The sequence below is a fragment of the Lolium perenne genome, chromosome 4, assembly GCF_019359855.2.
Source record: "Lolium perenne isolate Kyuss_39 chromosome 4, Kyuss_2.0, whole genome shotgun sequence".
In the NCBI taxonomy this organism is placed as follows: Eukaryota; Viridiplantae; Streptophyta; class Magnoliopsida; order Poales; family Poaceae; genus Lolium; species Lolium perenne.
The window spans coordinates 283,089,380-283,103,960 of record NC_067247.2 but is presented as its reverse complement, the minus strand read 5'-3'; the positions used below and the strand labels follow the sequence as shown (position 1 = coordinate 283,103,960).

The 14,581-nt window shown below is 48.7% G+C and overlaps 1 protein-coding gene and 1 long non-coding RNA gene across 2 annotated transcripts; both read left to right on the top strand.

Annotated features, from left to right (window-relative positions):
* Nucleotides 1-7,821: 7,821 nt before the first annotated feature.
* Nucleotides 7,822-8,937, top strand: LOC127347671 (uncharacterized). Its single transcript, XM_051373836.1, has one exon. It carries the CDS (start codon nt 7,822-7,824, stop codon nt 8,935-8,937), a length of 1,116 nt encoding a protein of 371 aa, XP_051229796.1.
* Nucleotides 8,938-9,463: 526 nt separating this feature from the next.
* On the top strand, nt 9,464-11,844 carry LOC127295573 (uncharacterized). Its single transcript, XR_007847935.2, has 2 exons — nt 9,464-10,686; nt 11,499-11,844. It is a non-coding gene; the product is annotated as an uncharacterized lncRNA (long non-coding RNA).
* The last annotated feature ends 2,737 nt before the right edge of the window (nt 11,845-14,581 follow it).

The window sequence follows — 14,581 nt, the reverse complement described above, 5'->3', positions numbered from 1 at the left end:
CGGTGGTGGTGGAGATCTCCGACAGAGCTTCGCCTAAGCTATGTGGGAGAGAGAGGGAGGAGGGAACCGCTAGGGTTTCTAGGGAGAGGGGGCTCTTGGGGGGTGCGGCCATGGTGGTCTTGGTGTGGCCGGCCAGGCCCTCCCCTCCCCTCTTTATATAGGTGGAAGCTCCAAGGATTAGGTCAAAAATCTCCGAATAAGACCCCAACATAAAACCTTCCATATGACCAAACCTAGGGGGAGTGGGACTCCCCCCTTTCCTTTGGTAGGGTGGCCGGCCACCATGGGGAGGAGTCCACTTGGGACTCCTCCTCCCTTAGGCTGGCCGGCCAAGGTGGGTGGAGTCCCTCTGGGACTCCACCTTCCATGCTTATTTCTTCCGGACTCTTCTAGAACCTTCTAGAACCTTCCAGAGAAAATACCGGATCATTTTCAAACCTAGAAAATGACTTCCTATATATGAATCTTATTCTCCGGACCTCCTCGTGATGTCCTGGATCCCATCCGAGACTCCGAACAAAACTTCGAACTCCATTCCATATTTCCATATCTACTTAAACGACATCAAACCTTAAGTGTGTCACCCTACGGTTCGCGAACTATGTAGACATGGTTGAGACTTCTCTCCGACCAATAACCAATAGCGGGATCTGGAGATCCATAATGGCTCCCACATATTCAACGATGACTTAGTGATCGAATGAACCATTCACATACGATACCAATTCCCTTTGTCACGCGATATTTTACTTGTCCGAGGTTTGATCATCGGTATCTCTCTATACCTTGTTCAACCTCGTGTCCTGACAAGTACTCTTTACTCGTACCGTGGTATGTAGTCTCTTATGAACTTATTCATATGCTTGCAAGCTAATTAGACGACATTCCACCGAGAGGGCCCAGAGTATATCTATCCGTCATCGGGATGGACAAATCCCACTGTTGATCCATATGCCTCAACTCATACTTTCCGGATACTTAATCCCACCTTTATAACCACTCATTTACGCAGTGGCGTTTGATGTAATCAAAGTACCTTTCCGGTATAAGTGATTTACATGATCTCATGGTCAAAAGGACTAGGTAACTATGTATCGAAAGCTTATAGAAAATAACTTAATGACGTGATCTTATGCTATGCTTAAATGGGTGTGTCCATTACATCATTCATATAATGATATAACCTTGTTATTAATAACATCCAATGTTCATGATTATGAAACTAATCATCTATTAATCAACAAGCTAGTTAAGAGGCTTACTAGGGACTCATTGTTGTTTACATAACACACATGTATCAATGTTTCGGTTAATACAATTATAGCATGGTATATAAACTTTTATCATAAACATAAAGATATATAATAACCACTTTTATTATTGCCTCTTGGGCATGTCTCCAACACACTTTGTCCTGAACAATCTCCATATATACGCATAATTTCATTCAATCTCTCTCCAGTTTTGATACTTGCACTCATGAAAACTAAACGGTTTATCATCGAACAATAAGCGATTGATCCAGCTAGGGAGAATGTAAACTCACCCTTATTGCTCTATCTATATAGCTACCACCAAAATGATTAAGCAGGGCACTAAAACATCGAGCACACAAAAGGAGAGGCTCACGATGACCGGGTTTTCTGCACTACAATAGGATTGTTGCAGTACTTAATAACATCAAAAATTTATAAGATCGATCCTATGGCAGTTTTGCAGAATGGAAACTAAACAACCCCGCGACTGTGTCAATGCAGCCATGTTCACACCCTATTAAGGAAATAGCATATTCTATAGGCTGGTACGGAACTATTGTAAACAATAGTTTGAAGAAGTTGTGAATAAGAATAATAATTAAAACAAGGTAAAGTAAATGTTATAAGTAAATTAAGAACATGTGAATGGTATTAAGATGAACTACAAAGGAATAAAATGCGCTCTCGGGGGAAACATGGATTCACCACTAGCATGAGTAGTATGTTGATTAGGACTTAATGTGTTAGTTACAATATGTTGGCAAAGTGAGGAGAGGCCCGTACAAAGGTGCTCCAAGAAGCATTGTTCCACACCTCTCATAGCCACTACCTTGTCCCTCCGCATGTCATGTGGGTCTAGTAATTAAGGGTCTTCCCGTGGCTATGGTCGTATGCTCTTGTACATCGTACCCCTTGTTAAGACATGATTGAAAGAAACACCGGATTGTTGTCACATGTACGCCCACGTACCTCCAACTACGCTTAATGATGATTGTCTTCAGTGTCCCTAATAGCAAATATACATGGTGCACAACATACACCATCACTGAAGACAACCACCACTTTCACATAGTGTAACTAATCAACAAAAATCTTTATTTCGAATCATAGAAGTGCTAGCGTTCCTCCATCTTCCCAAGAACTAAGAGACTACTCACATATAGAGATATAAGGGAATCATCATGACAATAAGGAGAAATGTATATGAATGTACGAATGAATACAAGTGCAAATCCACAATCAAGTTCTGGATTACAACAAGATGAATGGAGGAATACATGATGGCGCGTGGATGATGATGGTGTTGATGGAGATTGATGTTGCTGCCTCCTTATCCCAAGTCTTCTTATTTTCTCCCTTCAATGGTGGCAGCGACACGGTGGCAGGGCTTCATCGTGCCAAGATGGGAATGAGATTGTTGATGAAGGCTAGGGTCCCCCTATCCTTTTATAGCCTCCCGGAGGTCGGTTTTGCGTTTTGGGTAACCCCCCCCCCCCCCCCACACACACACACACACACCAGATATGGCATCCGATACTACTATGGACTTATACAATAATCGGGGCTACATTTCTTCATATGAACTCTTATTTAGGTGATCTTCAGCTCGTTAGATTCATGCGGACGAGGGATACAACACCATGATCTTGGATCTTTATTATCTTGTGATGGAAAAAATGATTTCTTTCCACCCTTAAAATGGCTAAGTTTTTGGTGCGTGTAACTACTCCAAATTGCATCCTTTGGCTCCTTTCCTTGAGTTTTGGCCATAAAGGTTCATAACACCTACACACACGCTAAAGACAATGAAAAGTGATAAAATCCTACTAAAACTACTAGTTATACAAATTTCTCATAAAAATGAAGCATTCGTGCATTTTAGACTCATCAACTCACCATTTACACGCACAATAATTCTGACCGAAGAGACACAATAATTCTGACCGAAGAGACAATGTTGTCATTAAAGCCTAGTTTTAGCATAATTGACTATAGGAAATGCCATTCAACCCCATTGTATGCTTTTATCATGGCAAGCTTGATTGCACATATTTAGTTGGGTCCTTCTTTCCTCCTCATGGAGTGGACACTCTCATATGCAATTAGCACTTTGTCCGTGATAAGTTGTCGAGGAACAAAAGCACTCTATTCTTCCTCCAATGATGTCATCCAAAAATATGCACAGACTATTTGCAATACATTTGGTACCAATCTTGTATAAAACAATGCCTATACTGGGAAAAAAATTGTGGGTGGTGGTGCCTTTCGGATAAGAGTTATAGAAGTGTCATTCATGCCATCAGGCAAGTTACCACCATTAAGGAAATCTAGCACCGCTAAAACCACAATTCTTGATTAAATTCAAGTGCCTCAGAAAAAAACCATCAATAAAGTCCTCCAGGAGCTCTTCTTAGGGCTCCTTTGATTTAAGGAAAATCATAGGAATAGGAAAGGTATAGGATTGGAATGGCATGTCTACTTGAATCCTATAGGAAGATGTCGGACCCCTTTGATTTAAAAGATAGGAAAAAGCATAGGAATAGGAAAGGTATAGGATTGGAATGGTATGTCTACTTGAATCCTATAGAAAGATGAAGTGTGTTTGATTGTAGTAAAGGGATTTTTTCATGAGGTATGAGCTAATGCCTTTTTCCTATAGGAATTACACTACAAGATACCTATAGGAATATTTTCTATAGGATATGTTCCTATGAATCAAACAACATGTATAGAAAATTTTCCCATAGGAACCAAATCCTACACAATTCCTATACAGATCCTTTGAATCAAAGGAGCCTGAAGTTTGTTTGATTGTAGCAAAGGAATTTTTTCATGAGGTAAGAGCTAATGTTTTTTTCCTATAGGAATTAGACTATAAGATTCCTATAGGAATATATGTTCCTATGAATCAAACAACATGTATAGGAAATTTTCCCATAGAAATCAAATCATACATAATTTCTATGTAAATCCTTTAAATCAAAGGAGCCCTTAATCTCCTCCTCCGTGTATAGTGGTTTTGACCGGAAACAAACCAAATGAATCGAAATTGGCTTTTATTGCCGATTTAGTAGCATTGTTATAGTTTCAGGAAAGAGCTACTTTTACAATGGCATGACAAATGGGCAACTCACAGGCATGGAGAAAAGTTCGTGAAAGGCCGGACCTCTAATGCACCATTGTTGTAGCACGTCGGTTTCAAAAATTGTTTTTGTAGTAGTACTAGCACGTACATGTTCTGTATGTGTGTGTTGAAATGTCAACTTGCATATACAGCTCCCTCTCCCTCCGCCAGGGGGAGAACCCTAGCCGCTGCCACCACCCGCTCCCACCTCTCCCCCCATCCTCCCTCGCCGCCGCCATGGGGCGCGGCCAGGCAAAGCCTGGTCGACGTCGGTGGCGGGGATCTCTCTCGCCGCCTCGTCTTCTCTATGGAGAGAGGGAGTGGTGCAGGCGTCGGGCACCTCGGCGGGGCGGCTCACCGGCGCGTGGGTGTAGCAGCCGCGCGGCGGCGGCAACTCCGGCCGTTCACGGCGGTCGGAGGTTAGATCCCAGGGCAGCGGCCCTGGTTTGGCGGCGTTGTACTGGTGGCAGGTCGTCTCCCTCAGCCCCGTTGACAGCGTCCTCGCTATGTGGTGGCGGTCGCCCTTGTCGGCGTCGAGCTTGCGGGACGGTTGTCATCCGTCTGCGTCCAAGAGTCTCCGGGGGAAACCCTAGATCCTTCGGATCAGTCGATGGTGGCACATCGTGTCATATCACTGTTGTGGCATCGTCTTGGAGGTCTTATCACAGCTGATGTATATCGTCTGCTAGACCGGACTGCTCCGGGAGAAATCCTAGATCCGATCCCGGATCGGGCGATGGCGGCGTACGGCATCGTTCTTCCTCCTGGGGGCATCGTCTATGGAGCAGATGTAAGCTGGAGGGTCCTGAGGTGGAGCAGCGTTTTTCTTTCGTGTTGAAGACGGTGATTCTCGACGGTGTGGTGCAGCGGGGTAGCATCGTCGGATACGTCATGTTCGACGTGTGCAGGGTGGTGGAGCTGTCTAGCGTCGTGGTGGCGTTGGTGGCAGGCCTCGCAAGGTCATTGCATTGATCTCTCCTAAAGATGGGTATGCGGAAGATGGTGGCAGCGAGGTCTTCTGGAGCGTGTATGAAGGTACGCGCGGAGGGTCTGCTAGACCGGTTGTGCCACATGCTCGCCGTTGGGCCACTTGTCGAGGCCTTCGGTTTTCTGATGCGCGTTGGTGTGATGTCAGGGTGTTGGCTCTATTCATTGACCCCCCCCCTTCATCGGTGATGTAGGATTAGCGAGATGTCATTAGTTTGGTGGCTTTGGTTCGATCTTTGTAATTCTTCTTGTAAGGAGTTGTGAATAATCTAATAAAAAAGTCGTGTGCATCCCTTGGATGCAGAAGCTGGGGTGATATTCCCCCATTTCAAAAAAAAACTTGTGAAAGTGTCCAATAAGAGCATCTCCACCGGCGGCCCCCAAATAGACGTCGTCAGAGGCGCCGACACTGTCTTATGAGGGGCGCCGACAGAGCATTCTCTATTTGAGGATGTTGTTCCCACACCGGCGCCCCCATATGGCAGCCCCAAAAGAAATTTAAACTTAAAATGACATTTTGAAAACGATATTCATACGAAATTCAAACGAAATTTATACGAAAGTTACTCAAATTTAAACTAAAAACAAAAAAATCTAGCGGCACCGTGCGTCGAAGCCGCTGAAGTCGAGGTTGTTGCCGTTGTCGTCGTTGTCCTCCTCCTCCTTTGGTGCCGGCGGCTCGGAAGGTTCGGCGAGGTCGACGAAGTTGGCACCGGTATCCCTGGCGGATCACACCGCCGCCTGCCGTGGGTCAATCGTCATCTGTCGGTAGTCCTCCTCGATGGAGCGGCTGACGATGAAGTTTTCGCCGGGGAACTCCTACGGGTCGTCTCCGCCACGGAGGGCTGCCTGCGCCTCCGCCTCCTTCTCCCACCATTGCTTCTTCGCCGGCAGAAGTGGTGGCGAGGCCGCGGCGTCCTCCTACTTAAGGCAGCAGCGTTGGCCCGACCCCGTCGTCCGAGACGGAGCCCAAGACGCGCGCCTCGCCTCATCGCGGATGACGATGCCTCCCGAAGGAGGCGCGGGCGCGGCCGAGCGCGTGCGGTCGCCGGCTGCTGACGATCTGGTGTGCGAGCTCCCGGACGCCGTCGTCCTTGCCAGCCCGCTCTGTAGAGGCGGCGCCTCCGGCGCCATGCACTCCGCCTGCGGGAAGTAAAGTGGGACGCGCGGTGGGTCGCCGCGGGCGCGCTGGCGGTAGCCATACTGCTGCAGCATGGCGTCGACGTCGCGGCTGTGCCACCAGGCACGGTGACCGACGTTGTTGAAGCGGTTGTTCGCGCGGCCGACCACCCGCCCGAGCTCGATGGCGCGCTCATCTTCGAATCGTCGCGGCCATGCTGGGCTGTTGAGCGTGTTCGCCGGCAAGTTCCTCTCCATCGGCGTCATACGCTTCCTCCGCTCGTTGATGAGGACACACATCTCTAGTCCTGCCGGTGGCGGCGGTGGCACGGCAAAGCCGGAGTTGGAGACGTGCCACCCGTGCGGCAGCTTGTACTGTACTGGCACAGGGATGCACTTCCAGTACAGTACATCCGCCTCGTCGTAGGTAAGTTGTAGCGAGCGGAGCATGCCGCCGCCGCCAGCCTCGTCGTTTTGCGACATCGCGTCGGTGGGGTGCGTGGGAGATGTGGTTGTTTACGTGACGTCTGCGACAATGTCGGCTAGGGTTGGAAGACGGGGAAGAAGAAGAGAAGTGCGCGCCGGTGGGATTTTAAGGGAGGCGGCGGACGCGCATTGAAGGCGCGTGGGGAAGGTGGGTGGACGCCGCGTGGCCAGTCGCGGCCTTCGTCGCCGCTTCGGTTTCCGCGCGAGAGGTCATTAACACCGACGACCAACCTTCCCGCGTCGTTTTCGACGCGAACCGTCACGTCCTCTCGCTGACAAGCCGCCCCCACCCGCGAAAACTGTCGTGCCGCGAGGCACCGACGCGTCCGATTTGCGCCCTTCGCGAAGGGCCGGCACGGGATTGCCGGCGCTTCTATTGGCTCGAAAAAGGGCCGGCGATTTTTGGGGTTCATCGGTACGAGCTTATTTTCGATGTCGGCCCCTAAAATGCTATCAGGGCTGCCAGTGGAGATGCTTTAAATAACATGACATAAACAAGCGCTCCAAATATGCCATACTCAGAAAGTACCTTCACATGTACTATTACACTTGTTTTACATTTGGAAATTAATCAGGTCACCCGTAGCTAAAGATATATATGGACCTGTTCCCCGCCGTACGATCGGCCAACCGAGTTGGAGTGCTTGCCATCCAAACGTAGAGTCCCAGTCCTAGTTCGAGTCCTTATTTTGCTTGCCGTGTTGAGTCCGTCATTGAGTCCTTGCTTCGTATACATACCGACGCACCGTCGTAGTGTCGTACGTGTGAGACCAAGCACTTCGCGGCGAGATCGCATCGGCAAGTCGGGCCTACGCCAACAACAATTCTTCGTCGCCGCTGCTGGGAGCGATGGCGGCCAAGCGAGCGGCAGGACTCGCGCCAAACTGGTCCGCGCTCCCGATGGACGTCATGTACAGAGTCGTCGGCCGCCTCCCCGTCGGCGTCGACCGTCTCCGCGCCGCCAAAGTCTGCCGCCAATGGCGCGCCGCAGTGCGGCGACGGAGGCGAAGGCACGGCAACGGGCCCGTGGTGTACCTCGCGCTCGTGGACGGGAAGGTGTTCAGCTTCCCGGGCGCGAAGCCCGCGCGTCCATCTCGCTGCCCGGGCTACCTCGGCGTGTGCAACGACCAGCTTCTCTTCGAGGATAGAGAGTACTGCTGCTACCGTCTGGTGAGCCCTTTCACCGGCAGGGCGACGGCTCTCCCTAACCTGTCCTCCATCCGGGACGAGCAGATGAGTCCGGATATGTCCATCCGTAAGATGATCGTGCGCCCGGACGGCCTGATCGCCGCCATCGTCGGCCGCGAGCACTTCGCCAAGGTCGCGCTCTGCTCGCTGGAGCACTTCTCGTGGTCCGTCGGCGCGGGCGACCAATGGCGGTGGTACGAGGACATGGTGTACCACGATGGGAAGCTGTACGCGCTCGTCGCCAACGGTGGGGACCTCCTCGCGTTCGACCTGGGCTACGAGGACAACGGGGAGGCCATGATCTCCGGAGTCAAGACCGTCATCACCGGCAGTGGCTACAGCGGCCTGCGGGGAATGCGCTACCTCGTCAAATCACGCAGCGGCGAGCTTCTCATGGTCAACAAGATCATGAACGGCGCCGAGAATCCGTACGCTTTCGAGTTGTACAAGGCGGTTCTCCAGTCGTGGGGGTCGAGCTGGGAGCGGGTGACCCCCCTGGACTGCGATGAGGCGCTCTTCGTCGGCCGGCTGAGCTCGCGGGCCGTGCACGCCGACCGTGAAGGATTTGAGGGCTATCAGATCTTCTTCCTTGATGATACGGTTGGGATGTCGTCCCGGACGTCGGCGCCGTGGGTGCAGCCTTCGCATCACGCAGGCGTGTATGACATGCTGACCGGGAATATTACCAAGCTCCTGCCGCGGGAGTCGACGAAGAACGAAGGTCCGTCGCCGGCCACATGGCTCTTCCCTGAGGACTCCGACGACGACGATGAGTGACCAGAAAGCGTGTATGCGGCAGCTTGCCTGTTATGATCTCTGCGTTGCACATCTGATGTTCGAATCTTGGATTGATGAATCTTTGGCTGTTAAGAGAACTGAGTTCCAGCTCAGTGGCAAGGCAAGCGAGTGCGCAGCCAGCCCACCCGGGTTCGAATCCCCATCTCGCGGTAATTTCGCGGGGAGGGGCGAATAAACCGGGTTATCATCCTAGCGTCCATCCGCGGGGAGAGTCTCATCCTACCTAACAACGTATAGTCAAGGGAGGTATCATTCCCCCTTTGGCCCATAGTTTTAAAAACCGGACCGGTGACCGAACCGGTGAGGCTGTTGGTTCAGGTTTTTACCGGTTGGACCACTGGTTTACCGGTTCACTGTCTGGTTTTTTAAGATTTAGATTTGTATAGTTATTACTTATAAATGCTGTAAAATAATGTTTTGTGCAAAAATAATTTAGAATTGCAATTTTTCCTAACATTTCACATAATAACATAATAAATTAGTGAGCAGCTGAGCACCTAATTTTTGACTTTACCATGTCCGAGGCAGCCAAGTATCTACACACATGTATGCAATTTTGCATGCAAAGCAAAGCATAGTAAGTAGAACAGCTTATTTTCATTTTTGAGGGGAAGCCAGCAAACAGGTAACACACAATGTATGCCATGGAGTGCAAAGCTGGAACACGAAGCCCATCACGTGTACCGGTCATGTACAAAATGAACTTACGCCATTTTTTGGTGCTAGCGTGTTGATTATGTACAAAACCATCCTGTGTCAAGTCTATACATTACTCCTAGAAACGAGCCTGGGCTACTCGGCCTCCCAGGGGCTTCGACGGGGGGATTTCATCCTGCTCGTTCATCTTGGCGTGTACAGTAACTTTGGAGTTTCACTTTTTACCATAGCCGTCGGATGCAGGGAAATGTTTTCTCGCTTTGTTCATCTTCTGAACGAGTCCATGACGAGTAGGGCCAAGTACGTGGTGGGCCGACAGTTCCAGGCAGCGAGATCTCCTCGTCCGCGTCACTTTGCTTTTCCTATCGACCAATCCTCTCCCGTCCCCGCCCCATTCCGCCGCATCCTCTCCAATCCCTGCCTCGTCTCCTCCCCGATCCTCTTCTTTCTCTCCTCGTACCGATCCGCCGCCTCCTACCGCCGACCAAGACGACCGCCCCCACCTCTCAGATGCGAGGAGGTAGAGCGCCGGGGCAAGGGCAGCGGCGACAATGGTTGGCTGGGAGAGAGGACGCGGAGGAGGACGTCGTGGAGGAGCGGGAGGTGGGTGGCGGCTGGGAAGGCGGGGCGCTGCCCGCGGCCGCACGCGAAGAAGAGGACAACCTCGACGTGGTGAAGACAGTGCAGTCGGTCGGACGGCAGAGATGCGGCTGTTGGACGGCAGCAAGGGGAGGCCGCGGCGAGCTCAGGCAGGGGCGGCGTAGGCGGGCGGGCGAGCTCCAGCTTTAGCGGGGGCGGCCGTGAGCGAGCGCAGTGAGCTCCGGTCCGGCAAGGGGCGGGTGCAGCGACCTTGGACAGGGGCGGGCGCAGGCGAGCCCCAGCTACAGCGGGGAGCAGTCACATCCCATCATCTACCAGGTAAAATCCAAACGCTAGCTCATGTATTTCCCGATCTGACAGTGATGGGCATGGACAGTGATCTGCTGCAGACTGAAGAATGACAGTGATGAGATGGAGTTGACAAATTTCAAATGGACGACTTCTGGGCTCGTTCTCGTCTCCGTCAGGAAGGTGAGCTCCTGCATCCTTTCTCAGTCTACACTTGATTTTGTTGCTGGCACTGTGCTATGTGCTTGTAGGCTACTGCCACTCGTGCTGCTAGATGTGTGTGCTGAATTCGTCATATGGCTGGGTGAATACTGTTGGAGCTGAATTTTATGTTCTTGTGGCCTATTTTCATGGGACACTGCATCTGGATATTGTGACGTCCTCAGCTGTGATTGCATATCTGGTCTGCGCTTTTACATTGTTTGTTTTGTTGACAAACTACATCTCATCTGCACATAGCCAGTGAAGCACTGCTATATTTATGTTCGGCCCCTCGTGGTCCTGGAGTCTTCTTTCCCTTCAAATTTCTGAAGCCAATAAGCCTAAAAGATCAAATTGTGATTTTTAAATAAATCGTGAAATTAGGTCTTTCTCCGGCTTGCCAAATTTCTATTGTGACTGCCATGTAAAGTAGAGCAGATGTGGTGAAGCATAGCATCCAGAACTAGGTTCCTTCTTTTTCCAACCAACTATTGCAGTTATTGTATAAGCTAGAATATGATTTAGCAATATATATTCCTATAATCAACATAAGAGCAGGCACCAAAGTATTGATAGTCTCTTGCTTTGGTTACTGATCAAATCTTCAAGAGAGTGATGGTCTATTAATAGTTAGCTATCCACCAAAAACTCGGATAACAAGGCCATCAGTATCACTGTATGATGATCATCTTGGCCCAGTGTACATGATAGTAACTACTTTCAACTTGTTTGTAAATTTAAATTGGAGAAGTAGATAGTTCTAATTTCTTAACATCCATTGTTCAACAACGCAGGGCTCTATGTTTCTAGCATTGAAGGCATGTTTCCCTTGTAAACAAAGAGCCAAAACTGAAAGGCGTCTCATGGTTTGAACTGAATACTGCTCTTCTTGAGCTTATTGATAATTGCTGTTCGAGAAGGCTGCAAGCTTGCTGGCATACCATTCAACAGTGATGAACCAAATGAAACACGGATTAGGGTACATTCTTGAGCTGGCTCAACTTTACAACAAAGGCCTTCCTTTGCCAGTTTTTCCCGTTAATTTATTTGTACTGCATTAATGCTTTATTTCTTTTCACATTTATTGTAACATTTTGTCAAGTTAATGGCATGCACTATATGTTGAGTTTGTTTGTTTGAGTTGTTATCTCAGAGTTGAAGCATGTCCTTTTTGCTACATGACCCACCATCTTTTTCATTGGCGTGCCTTTTACCATATGATTGCATATAGTTTCCCTTTAATGTGGGTAATATAACATGTGTAAAGAATGCCTCCAAATTGTTTAGTAATTCGGTTTGACTACTGGCTTTTAGCATTGTATTTTTTCACAGCTCCAGGAGCCTTTTGCAACATGTAAAATTTGTGGATGCTACCGGACCAACTTAAGTGCTTGAGCCATTGGCGCAACTACATATGGTCCATATTCAGGAGAGTGACTTCCATGTTGAAAATAAAGGAAATGATTGGGATGTTCGTATCGGCAGTAGCATGTCATGTTTTCATAATAGGAACATACATGAAATATGCTGCTGAAAGAATAAGTAAAAAGTTATGGTTATAATTCAAGTTGATTCACCAATGGCGCAAACTCTAAATGTATGGCGTGTATATAAAATGAACGGATGAAAGTGCCTTCTATGTTATTGAATGTGTTGGTGTCACCCAAAAAAATACATGATAGTGCCTTCTATGTTATACACATTCATTTCTCTTTGCTATGAACAAATCGGTAGATGCACAAAATGTTGCTCCTATGTTATACATGTGTTATCTTTATGCAGTTGCTTGAAAGTTTTATTTTTTTTAAGAAAGATTTCTTATACAGGCTTAAGGGTTCGCAAAAACCTGTTAAATTCTTGGACAACGAAACAAACATCAGCCAAGTAAACTTATGATTATAGTGTGGTTTTGCTTCCGCCTCTGCGCCAGGGCGCACCAGGTCATCTAGTAACAAAAAGGTAGCTGAATGGGTAGGAGTGCACGACAGCAGGAGACGCACGTTCGATTCCTGGGACCATCATTTCGTTTTTCGCGCGAGGCAGTATTTTCAGCGGTTCGACCGGCCATCTGTCAAGCTGGTTTTCTCCTGAAACCACCGATCGAACCGCGGTTCTGCCGGTTTGCACCGGGTCACTTGCCTGGACGGTCCTGTGCGCTTAATAGACCGGCGGAGGCACCGGTTCCGGTTTTTTCCGGTTCAACCTGTGGTCCGGTCCGGTTTTTAAAACTATGCTTTGGCCAACGTTTCCGTTGTTTTTGTGTTCTTAGAGCATCTCTAGCACCCCCAAATTGATTAAAAACCCGGAATTTTTTTTTTGGAGGTTTGTTTGCAGATCAAGCTAGCGACCTCTATAGTTGGGGATTGGAAAGCTTTTTTGCAGGCCAACCTGGATACGGTCAACGCTCTCACGACAGCTCGCTCCAACACAGTTCGACGATAAACTCGCCGGAGTCCGGGTAAATTCCGGCGAACTTCCACGTAATTCGACCGGGGATTAGGCAAATCGAACCGCGCTCGCCGTAATTAGCCACCGGTTGAATTCGGGTAGAGCCGGTCGAGCAGCACGACGAGGATGCTCGGGGCGGCCGAGAATGGGGCGTGGGTGTGGCCGGCAGCCGGTGGCGCGGGGCGTGGGTGTGGCCTGCAGCCGGCGGCGCGGGCGGGCTGCTACGCGCGAGCGTGGCAGCGGTAGCGGCGATCGCTATGGCGTGGCCAGCGCGCGGTCTCGTCTGCGAGCGCGGGCGGGTTGCGGCCGACGCGGGACGGCCGAGCGCGGGCCGACGGCGTGGTGCGGCGGCGCAGGGTGGGTGGGAAGAAGAAGGTGGATTAAAAAAAAATGTCACCTAGGTGGAATATTCGAGAATATGCTATTTTAGAGTTTCTATTTACGGGGTCTGGTATGTGGAGGCATTTTCCGGCCTCCAAATCACGATTTTTTTGACCTCCAAACCGCGTATTAAGGTTTCTGCTAGAGATGCTCCTAGAGCATGTATAATTGTATTAGTAGAGAAATATAAGTGGTACAATCATTTTCTCTTGCAATTAATGATAATTAATTAATTTTAGTACAGAATTCTATTGATAAGGGAAAACAATATACAATGGAGAATATAGACTTCTCTTATATTTTCTAAGTGATTTTTTGAGCGAATTTATAAGTGATTATTCCTTAGCTAAGGGAGCATAACTTTCTAACTTTTTCTTTCTTTATTCTCTCTTCTCTAACTAAGCAAAAATTCAACGTGGTGAGAGGTAAAGAAGGTTGAGATCACCATACTGTACATGCCCTTAAATCGCCTCAAGACCAAATCTCCAAGATCCCTTTAGGGATAAGGGTTACATTATTTTTCTTTGTGTCATTTTTTGTTTGTTTTGGGGTACTCAGACAACCCTCGTAAATATGTTATCCAAAAGTCTAGAAGAACATTTTTTAACACTATGAAATGAGTGCAATTTTTTATATTAACACGATTGAGTGCTATATGGTCATCATGATGCAATATTGAGTGGACATATATTATAGCAAAGATTCACCTCTAGATGTGGTGCTTTAGCTTGAATGTTGCCATTTGGCAAATATGTGCCGGAGGAATAAGATCCTTATTCAGATGTGCAAGATCTCCATGACTAGAACGCTGCCAATTTAAACACAAACCCCTATGACAAATACAGTATGTCCCCATCCCATGACTAGATGCGGAGCTATAGGAAAGAAGAAAAGGAGACAAAATTTACCACCGCCCATGGCTGTCTAACCGGTTCCCCCACCCTGATGCCCAAACGGGTACAAGAGATACGAGTGTGGTGATCGTCTATGTGAGATGGAAAAAAAAATACATAAAGTGTCTCGGTGTGAATGTGATTTAGGGGAACAT

Coding starts and splice junctions, on each gene's coding strand:
- LOC127347671 (XM_051373836.1), top strand. CDS start 7,822: ATGGCGGCCAAGCGAGCGGCAGGACTCGCGCCAAACTGGTCCGCGCTC.